The sequence below is a fragment of the Neodiprion pinetum genome, chromosome 2 (assembly GCF_021155775.2).
Source record: "Neodiprion pinetum isolate iyNeoPine1 chromosome 2, iyNeoPine1.2, whole genome shotgun sequence".
In the NCBI taxonomy this organism is placed as follows: domain Eukaryota; kingdom Metazoa; phylum Arthropoda; class Insecta; order Hymenoptera; family Diprionidae; genus Neodiprion; species Neodiprion pinetum.
Window position 1 is genome coordinate 8385266 of NC_060233.1, and position 14445 is coordinate 8399710.

General features: G+C 39.3%; 3 protein-coding genes across 4 annotated transcripts in view; 2 read left to right on the forward strand and 1 right to left on the reverse strand.

Moving 5' to 3' along the window:
* Positions 1–43: 43 nt before the first annotated feature.
* rempA (intraflagellar transport protein rempA) lies at positions 44–10924 on the forward strand. Its single transcript, XM_046610987.2, has 16 exons — positions 44–424; positions 490–896; positions 960–1155; positions 1258–1491; positions 1579–1791; positions 1873–2061; positions 3378–3625; positions 3754–4072; positions 4155–4371; positions 4460–5327; positions 5414–5552; positions 5676–6167; positions 6271–6557; positions 6636–6912; positions 6981–7882; positions 7953–10924. The coding sequence occupies exons 1-16, from the start codon at positions 131–133 to the stop codon at positions 8263–8265; spliced, it is 5595 nt and encodes a 1864-aa protein (XP_046466943.1). The 5' UTR covers positions 44–130; the 3' UTR covers positions 8266–10924.
* The window catches only part of Nasp (Nuclear autoantigenic sperm protein), a 21407-nt gene continuing 15515 nt past the window's right edge, over positions 8554–14445 (reverse strand). Inside the window, exons 1-3 of one of the 2 annotated variants that reach the window (XM_046610997.2) lie at positions 11724–11923; positions 10526–10909; positions 8554–10407 (exon numbers count right to left, since the gene is read on the reverse strand). In XM_046610997.2, coding sequence (XP_046466953.1) covers positions 9298–10407; positions 10526–10909; positions 11724–11789 — 1560 coding nt within the window. In that variant the 5' untranslated portion in view covers positions 11790–11923 and the 3' untranslated portion in view covers positions 8554–9297. Of the gene's footprint in view, positions 10408–10525; positions 10910–11723; positions 11924–14445 lie in introns of those variants that run through there. The other variant, XM_046610998.2, reaches the window with a different exon arrangement.
* Positions 11063–14445, forward strand: part of LOC124211683 (uncharacterized) — an 18352-nt gene continuing 14969 nt past the window's right edge. Inside the window, exons 1-2 of the mRNA XM_046611005.2 lie at positions 11063–12183; positions 13457–13687. Coding sequence (XP_046466961.1) covers positions 12105–12183; positions 13457–13687 — 310 coding nt within the window. The 5' untranslated portion in view covers positions 11063–12104. The remainder of the gene's footprint in view (positions 12184–13456; positions 13688–14445) is intronic.

The following is a 14445-nucleotide window of genomic DNA, read 5'->3' on the forward strand; positions in this document are numbered from 1 at the left end:
TATAAATTGGAGAAATTAAATGAATTCAGAAAGTTTAAGCTTAATTCAAGCATTTGATAAAATAATGTAATTAAAAGTGCCTATCATTTGGAGTACATTTATATGTTTTATGGAGTATTAGGTATTAGAAATGTCCAGACCAAGGGAACGCGATGAACAGGAGGCACTCAAGCTGGATGAGCAGTTCAAGGATTCTTTGGCTCGAGTTAGACCTTACATTTTAGCCCTCACAGCGCCTGAAGATGTGCAGCTCTGCCGGCTTTGGTTGGATAAACTGAGCTATGCCTCCACGCAACGTGCACTCAGGAATGAGTATCTGATGGAACTATGCTGTCAAGTGGAATCTGGACATGTAGGTGGGATGTTTAGCCAACCGCCGCCAAATGGACCTCTGCCAGTGTTAAGGAGATCGTATACTCCAATGGTACAGTATCTGAAGTGAAGTGGTTTAAAACAGAGTGTGACAAAGAATATTTGAACGAAATTTAGGTACACGGAAGTTCCTCGTGGAGCGAGTTATCAGATGCGAGCACAATCCCATATTGCGGATGGCCAAAGAATTATGCAAAGAGCATTCAATGCCAGTTCACCAGGAGTAAAACACCAAACCAAAAACGTGACACTGATTCGACCAGTACTGGTCGTTGCGGTCACATCACAAAGAATATCGGTGCATCTCGATGCTACGAGGGAAGTAAAGCGGACAAAAATCAAATCGCAATTTACGAACAAAGGATAGAGACCTTGACCACTATTGTGAAAGAACTGCAGATACAAAATGAACGTTTAAATCAAGAACTAAATCGTTTGCAACAAAATTCTACTGCAAAGGAAGTGCCTCACCTTCACGCTACTATCAAACAATTATCAGCAGAAATTGGAACGTTGAAAGCCAAGTGGGTAACAAAATCCGGTAATAAGCTATGTCTAATATGAATCATCAATTTTCTCATCTCTAGACTAATGGAAGTAAAAAAAATGAAGGATTCTCTTGAGGCAAGCAATGAGGAAGCCCTCCTGCAATGTAAGCAAAGTATGGATGAAAAAATTACAGAGTTGAATATGCAACTGCAAGAATTCCAATGTAAGAATAGTACCTTGGAAAATAATATTGCTGAGCTGACTGCCAATTTGGAAAAAATTACTAGGGCAAAGGTACAACTGTGTATTACTCTTTGTTGTCAAGTAGTGACAAGCTAACAGAATTTCTAGTTCTATTTCAAAATCTATAATGTATACATGATGTTTGAATCAAAGGATGAAGAACTGTGTGCAGTAGAAAGTAGTTGCTCTGAAAAATTGGAAGCTGCACGACAGCAGCACGAACACTTAATCAAACAGAAGGATGAGGAACTGCAAAAGAAAGATACAGTGATCAGTCGGAAAGAGGAAGAATTGGCATTGATTGAGTTAAATAAAAATGCTGAAATTGAAAAACTGAAAACGGAGATTGATGGGCTACAGAAGAACTTGGAGGCAAAAAAAGATGAAGTATGTTCGCAGTTCATGAATTTTTTATCTGAATCATACGTTTCTTATGTTTCAATAATGCCGCACAATGACCGTATTTTTTCACAGGAAGCTAAATTGAAAGCTATTGTTACTGAGCAGTGCTCAACAATCCAGCGCGAATTTAATAAAATGAGGGCAAATATGGAAGCGGCGAATCAAAAGCAGAATCAAAACCTTATCAATAAAGTGGCCAGTTTAAAAAAAGGCATTTTAAAATTGGAAAAAACTAAAGAACGAATGAGCCATGAATATGAGAAGCGCATTTATCATATTTTAAAGGTGCATATTATTTCCCAAATATATTTTACCCTCTTTTGAGATATTTTTTACAAGTGGCCTACACAATTATTTGCATATCAGGATAAAGAAAACGAAGTTAAAGCCTTGCAGCTACAACTCCAGGGTCAGCGTAGTGAATTATCGATGTCACTGAGTTCGGAAAAACAGTGCGAGCTAGACAGTCTAGTTGAAAGCTTGGAAGAACGTTACAGATCACTGTTGGCTGCCGCAGATGTGAGTGCTGGCAACCAAAGGCAAAATTATCTCAAGGTAAAATGTAATAGTGATTTTCACGCTTGTATAAAATAATATATTCTCCTGTTTGCTTACGAAAATTTATGATTCCTTTCAGAAAATGAGGGTGCTAGAATCAGAGCCCGCGTGTTTTACCTAAGTACTTTAAATGTCGTCGGTTGATATTGTAATTCATTTTTGAAGGTAAATTTGTTTATATCGTGAAATTCTTATCAACATTTTATAATAAACGAAATGCTATATTTTAACTGAAATTGAAATTCAACACCGAGTAAATGAATATAAAGATATTTCAAAAGGTTGGAAAAAATTAAACTTCAACATACATATATAAGAATTTACTATTTGCAATTTTTGTTAAAATACATATAACTAAATAAGTTGAATGTTCTTTATTTTGGGAAATGTATGATGCATTCTAAATGAATCGCTTGTTAACAGTTAGGTGACCCAAATGACCCAAATTTTCTTGCAGTGAAAATCCGCCATGCGCGTTTTCGATCAAATAGGAAACTAGTAGAATTCTAGAAAAATCAAGTAAAAAAGAACCGAGGGAACTCTTGGTTTAAGAAAAAAAAAACTGCTAAATAAATCTGTCGATCTGTTGAATAATTAACGAATTTTAATCCCGTATACGTGCTCAATTGTAACAAAACTTGACTAACTATTTCTACGTCAAGTGCTTGTTTACACGAAATGTCAAACGATCGATACACAATTGATTTTGCTATGAATTCGTTATCGAGAAACAACCCAAGCGAGCTTAGAACGTTTGAAAAACCGTAAATTTTGTCATTGATATCAGAGCTTCTAGACCGAATCAGTCGATATTAGGCGCCGGTTGTGATCTAACCTATCGTAGTTTCACGAAAATGCTTACATTTAGTGTTACATCTGATACTGAAATAATTTCAGACCCTCGTTTGCCTTGAGCCGATTTGGGTAATTCAAACGCCACGATTAAATTGGAGAGCATTTCATAATGTCGCTGTATTTTGATACTCGAGTACAAAATCCTGAGACTGCTTCTATTAGTACATACGCTGCGTGGCATCCGAACTATCCGCTGTTAGCTGTCGCTGCTTATTCGCAAGACAAAGGAGGGTTTGTTACAATTTACGATGACTTGGGCGAGCCTCTGCAGGATGTAGAATCACCCGCGCACTCTGTCGCCCAAGTCACCGCCATTGGGTGGCATCATGATAGACGTTGGCTAGCTGCTGGATGGGAAAGTGGGGAACTTCGGGTTGGTATAAACCAGCCAATATTATTATTGCAGTCCGTAGTATAATATGCTTTAAATAATTATAAACCCTCATCTTGTTATTCAGGTTTGGCCGGGTGATTCTGGGGCGAATGAATTTAACATTATCGTCACGCCACATCGAGATCCTATTACAATATTGGAGTGGAGCCAGCATGGTGGACGACTTGTGTCCGCTGATACAGCTGGCTCTTTGATAGGATGGAAAATAGACCCAAGAGGACAGCTTCTAATGGTGTTTCACCATGAATTAAAAGATTCTTTCACTCACATAGCGTTCAAAGTCGTTCCATCGAAGCCAGTTATTGATATTAAGTATGTAACGCAATCATTTCCCATAAAGTTGAAGATATTTACTTTGTTTCTAGTGTTTCTTGTAATCTCAAGAAAGCAGTGACTGTACTCTTTACCTCGAATATAACTGTGGTATTATAATATTATAGTGGCCTGGCAAAGGCAGCAGTAGCTGGTGACGAAAGGGCGCTAGATCTTTTTAGTTCTTGGCGACCAAGAACGGCAGCTCCCGTTGCAGTTACAACGCAAAGAGATAATCACGCTTTTTACATCGGAACTATGAATGGGGTGGTATATTTTGTTGATAGTCAAGGGCAATGTATTGAAGTACTGAACACGGATGGTGCTACTTTGCATTGTTTGCTACACCATCAATCACGAGACTCTGTAGTCATGATGACGGAAGGGCTGAATATTGGGCATTTTCAAGCAGATCCTATCACTGGTCGCCTCACCGAGCTCACCAAAGTAAGGAATCGTTCTTCATCTCGTAGCAAAATTTATTCGCTATCAAATGATGTAAAATTTTTCAAAAACTGACAACTTTCAGGTGAAATTAAGTGGCAAGACCGACATGTCTCGATCCGGTCCCGCTCTTTGTTGGGCAGGTACAAATACTCTGGCTGTATTAACAGGGGAACTAGCTATCAGATGCTGGGATCTCCATACCGGAGATACTTATGTCTTATCACCACCAGACACCAGTAATGGAAACATTGCAACGCCTCAAGAGATCTGCACGAGTCTATCGTACTGCAAAAATAATGGTATTGAATTCAATGAACTAATAAATATAACAAATTTTTTTTGTAATTCTTTGTCTCCTTGGACCTATATTCTCAATTCTGGTTCCAGAAACCCTAGCAGCTGGTACAAATTTGGGAACAATTTATCTCTGGAAACATAAAAATGCTTCAGATGCAGAGGATAACGGCTGGCCAGCAATTCCAGAATCCTGTACAATTCATGGCACAGTAAAACAGCTCGCGTGGGGTGCCACAATACTTAGAAATCCTCTTCTGGTTGTCAATTGCATAACGAACGTTTTCATTTTGCGACAGCAGCCAATGTGCGCTGCTTACAATGATAATATATGCGCCAGCCAGTTGGCACCCAAGCAAATCCTGCTGGAAACGCATGGTCAAAATTATGTTCTGAAAACTGACCTGCAGGTACAGGTTGTAGCGGTGAATAAAGATTATGTTGCCGTTTCTTCTGGGAGACAAATTGCCGTTTATAAATTGAGCAGGGAAAATTCCATATCCACTACATTCGTCGGATCCTTCAATTGCGACACGGAGAAAATACTGATTTATGAAAGTACTCTAATTGTGCTGACGCCGCTCGTCATTCAACTGAGATCTATAGAAGGCAGTCTAACTCAAACGCTGCCTACATCCCCTGAAGAGGGTGAACCAATTACAATGGAGCTAACTAGCCGATATCTGACAGTTGCTTCACTGAATGGGATTCTTAAAATTTGGGACGTGAGCAAGAGAGAAGCCAAATTGTACACAAGGGCTAAAGCTGTTTTTGAAGCCATTGATGATTTTGCCGAAATCATTGAAGCTAGGTGCAACTCTGACTGCAGATGCGTTTCAATCACTGTTGCAATGGCTAATTTAATGCCTAGCTCGATTTTTTATGTTTGGGATATCGAAAGCGATCAGATCTATGAATATAATTTTGCTGATCCCGAAGATGGGCATGAAGAATCTCCTACGTAAGTCGTCGCACCTGACTATAGCAAAGAGAGCTGAGTCGCTTTTTTTTCAAGCTTCTACCTTATTTTATTGTAATTATTCTTAGAGCAATCCAGTGCAAAGGTCGATTAGTGACTTCTCATTGTTGGGACGATGATGATCCAAGACTTTTAGTCTGCCGTGCACAAAAGTTGGATTCTGCGAACTCAAGACCTCCATCACAAATAATACCCACCCCTGCTCAGGTACGACTACTGTATTCAAGATTCGTTAAACATTTGTGTCATCCTAAAATTTCCTATTTAGTATAATTACGAGTTTGTTATTTGTATTTTACGTAAAGTTAACGCAATTTATATCGATTCCAGGAACCATTAACAAGTGTTGTGTTGATAACAATGTTTGCAACATCAGATCATGGGATTGTAGTACAAGATGTACGTTCAGTAAAAGATGAAAACTGCAGATTGTTGGGAGTTCGCACTCCGCATATAATGATTTTGAATTCAGAAGTAACATTTGACAATGAGAGTAAAGTACGTTATATAGTAATGCGCGATTTTGAAGAACTTGGCGTATGTGATACGGTGACAAAAAAAGCAATCCTAGATTTTAGTTTCTATATAAGTATAGCCAACATGGACGAAGCCTTCAAAGCGATCAAAACAATTCAAAATGAAGCCATTTGGAAAAGTCTGGCAAGAATGTGTGTCAAAACCAAACAGCTGAATATGGCTTCACTCTGCCTAGGCCATATGAAGCATGCCCGAGGAGCTAGAGCCTTGAGAGAAGCGATGCAAGACGACGATTTAAACTTGGACGCAAAATGTGGCATATTGGCAGTTCAGCTTGGTTTATATGTGAGAATGAACAATTTTCATGCATAATATTGGTCAGAACAAATACATCCACAAAATATATATTGATCTTAAGTTCAGAAAAATAAACATATATATTTTTCAGGAAGATGCAGAGCGTCTTTTTCGAGATGCGAATAGATTGGATCTTTTGTGTTCTATGTTAGAAGCACGTAACAAGTATGAGGAGTCTATAGATCTGGCAATAAAGGAAAACAAAATCCGTGAGAAAACAAGCTATTATAATTACGCAAAGGCTCTTGAACAGGAAGGCAAGATATCAGAGGCAATAGAGATGTACACAAAGGCAGATTGTCACAGATTTGAAGTACCGCGGATGCTTCTGTCTAGGCCGAGAGAATTACAAGCATACTTGTCTAACTCAGACGACCAGTGAGTATTTGTTGAATTTAGAAACAACTGGCACATTGTATTTACTGCGACTCATAAACCTACTCTCGCATAATTCAGGGAAATACATATCTGGCATGCACAGTATATTGAATCAACTGGTGATATGGAGGCAGCATTGCGTCTTTACGAAAGTGCAAACGACACCTTAGCCATGACTCGTTTATTGTGTTATCTTGGGCGTGACGAAGAAGTATCCGAGCTTGTTACTAGGACTAATCATGCAGCTTCTGCCTACCATCTTGCTGCACATCACGAGTCAAGAAATAACATAGCACGAGCTGTACATTTTTATAGTGCAGCTAAGGCGTATACCAATGCAATTCGTATTTGCAAGGTAAGTCAAAATTTTGTGGATTAATCTAATTTTCTTGACCTCAACTCCAAATGATCTATTTGTAATAGGAAAACGACATGACTGAGGAGTTGTGGCCTTTGGCTATGCTGGCGCCGCGTCACGCGCAAATTGACGTAGCAAAATATTTCGAAGAAGCTGAGCAGCCCGATAAAGCTGTTCTGTTATATCATAAAGCTGGGATGCTTCACAAGGCCTTAGATCTGGCATTCAAAACGCAGCAGTATAATGCTTTACAGTTGATAACTATGGATATAAATGCAGACTCAGATCCGGCGTTGATTAGGAAATGCGCAGACTATTTTGTACAGAATGAACAGATAGACAAAGCTGTTGATTTACTTGCAACTGGTAAATATTACATGGAAGCATTAGAATTAATACAAGCTCACAATATTGTACTCACCGAGGATTTGGCAGAGAAATTGACATTAGAGAAAATTGATAATAACATGGAAAGAGAACAGATCCGAACTTCGACGTTAGAGAAAATAGGAGAAATTGCATTCTCCCAAGGGAATTATCATCTGGCTACTAAAAAGTTCACTCAAGCTGGAAATAAACTCAGAGCTATGAAAGCTCTTCTGAAGTCAGGTGATACAGAGAAAATTTGTTTCTTTGCCCAAGTCTCGCGACAGCGAGAGATTTATATTATGGCTGGAAACTATCTACAGTCATTAGATTGGCAAAATCAACCAGAAGTTTTAAAGAACATAATAAATTTCTACTCGAAAGGTAAAGCGATGGATTTACTGGCAAATTTTTATGTCGCATGTGCCCAGGTTGAAATAGATGAATTTCAAAATTACGAAAAAGCATTCGATGCTCTTAATCAGGCGAGCAGATGCTTATCAAAGGTCACTACGCCTCGTGATCGAAACTTGCACAAAAGGGCCAATGATATGGTTAATAATAGAATGGCAACCATAAAACGCTATTTGGACATCAAAAAGTGAGTATTTGACTTGAATTACAGATGTGCATTTACTTGCAATTTTATTGACAATGAATATTGTCAACAGACTCTTTGAACACGGTGAGACTGAAGCAGCAGTGTCTCAAGCTCGCCAACTGATAGAGTCGCAGGGGAGCGATTTAGAACAATCTGTACGACGTGGTGACTTGTTTGCGACATTGACACAGCATTACGCGAACATAGGAGAGACTGAAAAGGCGCGTGGAACAATCGAAGAGTTAAAACGGCTCGTACCTGGAATAAATTTGAGTTATTACTACAACGTAAATTTATTGGAGGCCTTAGGATATAAGATTAACATTCAAAGGCAGGATAGTTCTGACAAAGACGATGGTATAGAAGAATTACTAGGCGAATAATATTTTCCATTCAATTATCGGGAGTTTCATAAATGAAAGAAGTTACTGCTCGAACAAATGTGTAAGTGAATTTTGTCAATTCGATTAAACTAATCCGTCCAATGAAAACTGCGTGAAAATATCAGTAGAGCGTAGTAATAGAAACATTAGTGCATTAGATCTTATATTTACGCGAAATTCCGTTCGCATATTCAATCCGTCCATTTGGTGTTTGTTTTCACCCAGCGCTCGGTGTTATTTTTTAAGAGAACGGGAATAACAGAAATTAAACGCGATTCTAGAAAACCATTTAATTTTTATTTACCAAGACCTAACTTAATAATTACAGTCTTATTTGTTTTCATTTTTTTTTTTTGTTTCCTCACATAATATACAAAGTCTTGATGAACAGCCAGAATAAGCTTAAAATGTAACTAGTTTCGGGTAATATTATACTTTAGGTGATTGAACAATAAATAGGAAATATAAAACACATTGACTAATGAACAAGAATAAAAAATTAAATGAAAGAACGCAATCAATGTGTCTCGTTAAGTTATTAAAAATCGAACATCGTAAATCAAGAAGAATGCAATGGAAAGAAAAAATGAAAAATCAACAGTATCCCTTAAAATACTAACCAAATATTGGAACTAGGCATATCTCGTTATGCTCTTAACAAGTGCTAAAAATGTGCAAAACCTAGTAGACTCACAAGTGGTGATAGTGACTCAACAGTTCATTTCACCAAAGCCTAGAGCGCTTGTACTTGTTCCATTTCAAGTGCACATATTATAAACTTAATACTTAAATTTTGATCCAAACTAAAATTGGCTGAGTGCATAATATTATGTGGTAATGTTACACCAAAGTCTATTCTTCTAACGTTTTTTTTTCCGGCTTTTTTTTCACTGTTTCTTTCATAATTAAAAATCACACATTGACATAATAGTAGAAAATGATAAGAACGGTAAAATGTATCGCAATAATATCGTCAGCAGGTATTTTAAAATGACATGGGAAACATATTTCATTTGAGATTAAAATATTTCTTCAAGAAGTCGGTTTCTTGGATGGTGTTTCAATTTCCAATTTATCAGATTCATCCGCCTTGCGTTTCTTCCGGACAAGGTGCGAGATATCACTGGCAGGCTTTGCTTGATTTGTGGAGGTTGATTCGGCGCTAGAACTGGCACCGTCTCCACTCGGACCGGCGCCATTGAGACAGTCAGCGGCTACTTTACTCTTTATACCTTCGACCATGGCCTTGCACGCTTCTTCCTTGAAGTCTTTCATATCTGCGATCTTTTCTTGAATTTCAGGTAGCAGTTCCTTCAATTCCTTTATTTCACCTTCGACAGTGTAGAACGGATCATCTTTCTTGTGGGAATCCTTACTTTCTTCGAGCTGTTGAATATGCGCTTGCAGGAGCGAAGTAGCTTCGTTGAATTGTTCAATACTAGAGTCAAATTCGTTTGCTAACGAGTAAGCCAATCCAAGCTGGTAATATGTTTCGGCGATGGCCCTTGGATCACAGGGTTCAATCTTTGCCAAGAGGTCTAAGCAGGCTTGTAAGTCGGTCAATGCTCCCTGCTGATTACCACTTTCCATCGCTACTTCTCCAAGTAATCTGTGTGCTTCAGCCAAATGTTTCCAGCCAGGTGGTCCACGTTTTAGTAGAATCAATTTTCCCGACTCCAGCACCTCCCACGCGAGCTGCAGGTTGTTAATATCATCGTCATCTTCATCTTTTGAAACATCTTCACCTTCCTCATCTTCGTTTATAGATGCTTCGCCGTTTTGAGTTACCTTTGAAACTTCTTTGTCACTGGAAGTTGAAGCTGATGGAGTTTCAGAGGATACGATTTTTTCTTTCGACTCTGTGCTATCAGGTTTTTTGTCTGCTACCTTAGTTTTTTCATTATGTTCCACATCTTTTTTTGAATCCTCCGAAGTCGAAGGCACTTTAGTCTCATCTTTATTAGCAGTTTTATCTTTATCAACTCCGGTAGTAGACTCTTCTTTACTTGGAGCGACAGAATTTTTGGTCGCTTCGCTAGTTGTTTTCGTTTGCGTTTCTACTTTTGCTTCTGTCAAGCTATCGCCCTTAGCCTTTGGCGTTGTATCTGTTTTCGTGTTTGCTTCATTGTTGGTCAAGGTCACCTGTATCAAGATGAAAATCCAATTTAGTATTTCGCAAAGCAAGCAATAAAAAAATTTGTATTTATTGGTGTTTCACTGTCAAACCTCCGACAGTTCAACCAGAGGATACAAATCTTACCTTTTCCGCATGTGTAGCAGCGCCATTAGATTTCTTGACTCCGTTTTCCTCATCATCAGTCTCATTATCATCTTCTTTTTCCTCGTTTACGTTATTGTCATCTTCATCGACTTCGTCCTCAGCTTCCACTTCATCGGAACCAGGAACTGCACCACCTAACACCTCGGTTTCTTCTCTGGCTAAAGCCAGAAGAGCTCTTCCATAGAGAAGGTATGGTTCCGCGAGTTCGTCGGCAGTTTCTCCATACTTCTGTGCCAGTAGTTCGCATGCCTGGGCAAGGGCTGTAACTGCCATTCCATAATCGCGAACTAGGAGGTGACGTTTACCCTGAGATATTGCTGTTACGGGATCAGTGAAGAGTGCGTTTTCTGCTACGTCAGCCATCTGAAAGTAAAACAAGTATAAGTAACAGTTCAGAATCGTTGGTGTTGAAAACTTGATTACGAAACTAATTCTAATTGCTAAAACTGTAAGCTCCAAACTTCAATTTCCTTTACATTTATCGAACAGATCAATGTACCGCGGTTTCGGACATAATTATAAGTTGAGGGGTTGGAATAGAGAGAAGACACATTTGTCTCAAGATTTGAAAATGATTAGTTAACCGAATTATCTGTAGACGCATGCTGAGAAGTGCATTAGTCGAAAAATATACGATATTTTCATCATATTTCCATAGTCATAATGTCAGCTCAGTTGCAAAACGATCCGTAAAAGCCAAATTCACGAAATTTCGCTTTCAGGCACGCAGGAGGCTACAGTTCTATACTTAGCTAAAAACCAAGATCAATGATGCGAACAAAATACTTAATAAGACTGGAGAAATGTATTTCATCAAATACAAGTCTTTTTACATTTTTTTGTCAATCATTTACAAGATCAGAGTCATCATGATAACTTTTGTCTCTTTTCTATCAGGTTCGATTATTTCGACCAGTGATCTACAGTCTATGAAAATATTGCTGTCGCTCTAAACGGATTTGAAAGCCAATGACAGAGCATATTGGAGTGACGAGTGTTTCGTCTGTCTTGAATTACTTATAACTAGACTCTCATCAAACATATCCCTGAATACCGTGTGAACGAACTAATTCGTCGACCATTCGTCTAGTCTCGTGCATCAGACTACACAACAAACACACGTGATAACAACACGAACTTCAAAGGACAACGTTACTTGACAATGCTGGAGACTGACCTGATTTCCCGTAGAGGAATCAACCGTAATATGGTCCAAGCGATAGTGCCTATCGAGGCAGACCATTAATGGTACGGACCACGAGATGAGCACGAAGGATCATCGAATCGTCTCATGGTCTACGACTTTTCTAATAACATACCAGACGAGGGAACGATTAAACGCGCGGTGTCCGTAGCATCCGGAGGTCTACATCCTGGGGGCGCGACGCCCGGCGTCTAAGTTCGATTTTTCAAACCCACCCCCCTCCCCCAACCGACGCTTGCCGACGCGCCGTCGCTACCTTCGACCAAAACCCAAAGCGAGTCAGTCGGTGGGTTGTTCCAAACCGAGGTTCGTAACGACTGGACGAGTTCAGTGGGCGGTTGGGGTCGGACAGGGATGGAGCCGTCTCGTGTTCCCGGAGGACCTGCACCCCGTCTGGGTTTCCTTCTGGCCACGCTGGCCCTGACGATGGCAGGTAAAGAACAAAGCTAGGGAATGAGGGAGAGGGAGTAGTTATTTTCCCCGATTCATTATTCAATCCCACGAAATGTTGCGTGAAAGATAATCGTCGACAATTGTTAAGAGGCGAGGTTTATAATACAGGTGCTTTAAGCATGGGGGATGATTTTTCATCTCGAGTAACTCGTAGCCTCGTAGCGGGTTACGGGGTAGCGTTAACTGCGACAAATTATTCACATCCACTTCGCGGTCGAGGGGTATAGTACAGAAATTTTTAATGCTTTTAGTCGGTGTTCTTATTTTCAACTGTCAGGAGATGAAAAATACTTTACATCCTACACTCACTCACTCACTCACTTTCCTCGCTCGGATTACGAGTAGTTACTTGTTCGTAAACTTTATACCAAGACGTAGAGTGGTATACACCATCCATGTTAGTCAATCAATCACTCTTACGTTTCGAATAGCACAGAGCGATCTTTTCGTTATCGTATACGTTTAACAACTTGTCACGGTGATAATGCTATCATCAATTTTCCTCTCAACAAACATATTTTACCCATCGTCGGGTGCGAATCGCGTCGACTGATTGTGAGAGAGGCGGATGTCGAGAGCAAAAGTTTTACCAAGATTCTAGATTTTCACTTCGATAAACTTGAGAACCCAACTCCGTCGAATGTGACAAATAGAGGACATGTATACGTTTGTATTAAGTTAAGGACATTCACGACGACGTTCGTTCATTGCTTTACGATCTCAAAAACTCTCAAACTTTCCAGACTGACGATGAAAGACTGTCGATATAGACACATCGGGTAAATGACCGGCTGCCCGGTCATTCTTTGGGTATCTTTACCCCGATTATTCGTCACGAATTCTTGACCATTACATTTCGATGAAAAGGCGTGAATAGTTATAAAATTAAACACAGTTACGCTGATATTAAATAACGAATGAAATCTGATCAGCGAGGAAAACAGAATCCCAAAATGATTAGTCAATTTGAACTTTCTAATCGTAATACCTTGCCTCAAATTGTTGATATTTCAGCTGACATTATTCGAGTTTTCTCAGATTCATTTATATCTGATGGTACGGATGTCCTTTCATTCGTGTCTACTGTAACTGGAGCGAATAACATTGCTGGAGATTTTCCAAACGGTATTTTCTCTTTTCCCGATACCTTTGATGCCATTCTTTCTTAATTACGCATTCATTCGTCATTGGGCATTCGTTCGTCGCGGTCTGATTCATTCCAACGACAATGTAGCTTCAGAATTGCTTTCCAGCAACCGGTATGCTCTGCGGTGCGATAATGTCCGATCACTGGGAGGAGGTTAGCTGGGATAAGGACGTGATCAAGGGACTGACAAACATCACAACCCCCACGTGGTATCTGGACCGTCAAGTAGCGATGTTCGAACCTCATCCGGGTCACACACATCACCACCTCCACAAGCAGCCTGGCTTCCTGGTTCCAATGAACGGCGGAATTTGGACGCTCTGCGTTTCGTTGACGGGTGAGTCGAGTCTCTTGTTAAGCTAGAATTTATTTTCGAATTCTGCTTTCTACTACCGCTACAACTCGAAGTGCATTTTACAGGATGATCTCTCATTTACTCATTTTTAATGACCACACACATAGGTGAAGGGGCAAATTTCTTGCATGGAAAATGGGTATGGTAGAATCTTTGGGATTTGCAATCAAAGATGTATAGGCGTGTGGGTCGTACTCGTGCCAGGTCACTGAAAATTATACAAATTATTCTCAACACCTGTGAAAAAATTTGGAAGCAATTGTCTGAACAATAAAGGAGTTATTTTAGGTACATACTTACAATTTTGTGTGATTTTACATTGATTTTTATGGGAAACTGTCAGGTTGAATGTAAAATCAAGAATAATGAATCAGCGTGAAGTTGGTAACGTTACTGTAACGATGCATTTTTAGGAAAAATCGCTACTTCGTACATTTAGGAATGTATGAAATTTGGTAAACCATGATATACCAAACATACTCTTATTTTGAAAAGCCAACTCTTTGAAAGTCATTCTAAAATTGCGCATTTATGATTTTTTCACTTTTGAATGTTTCGTTACGTTACGTTAACGTTGCCAACTTCAGACTGATAAAAGCTAACAGTGAAATAACTCCGGTATAGTTCAGACAATCGCTTTCAAATTTAACGCAAGTGTTTAAAATAAATGTGAGAACAATTCCTATAATTTTCATTGACCTAGCACGATTTCGACCTTTAACACCTGCGCATCCTTAATT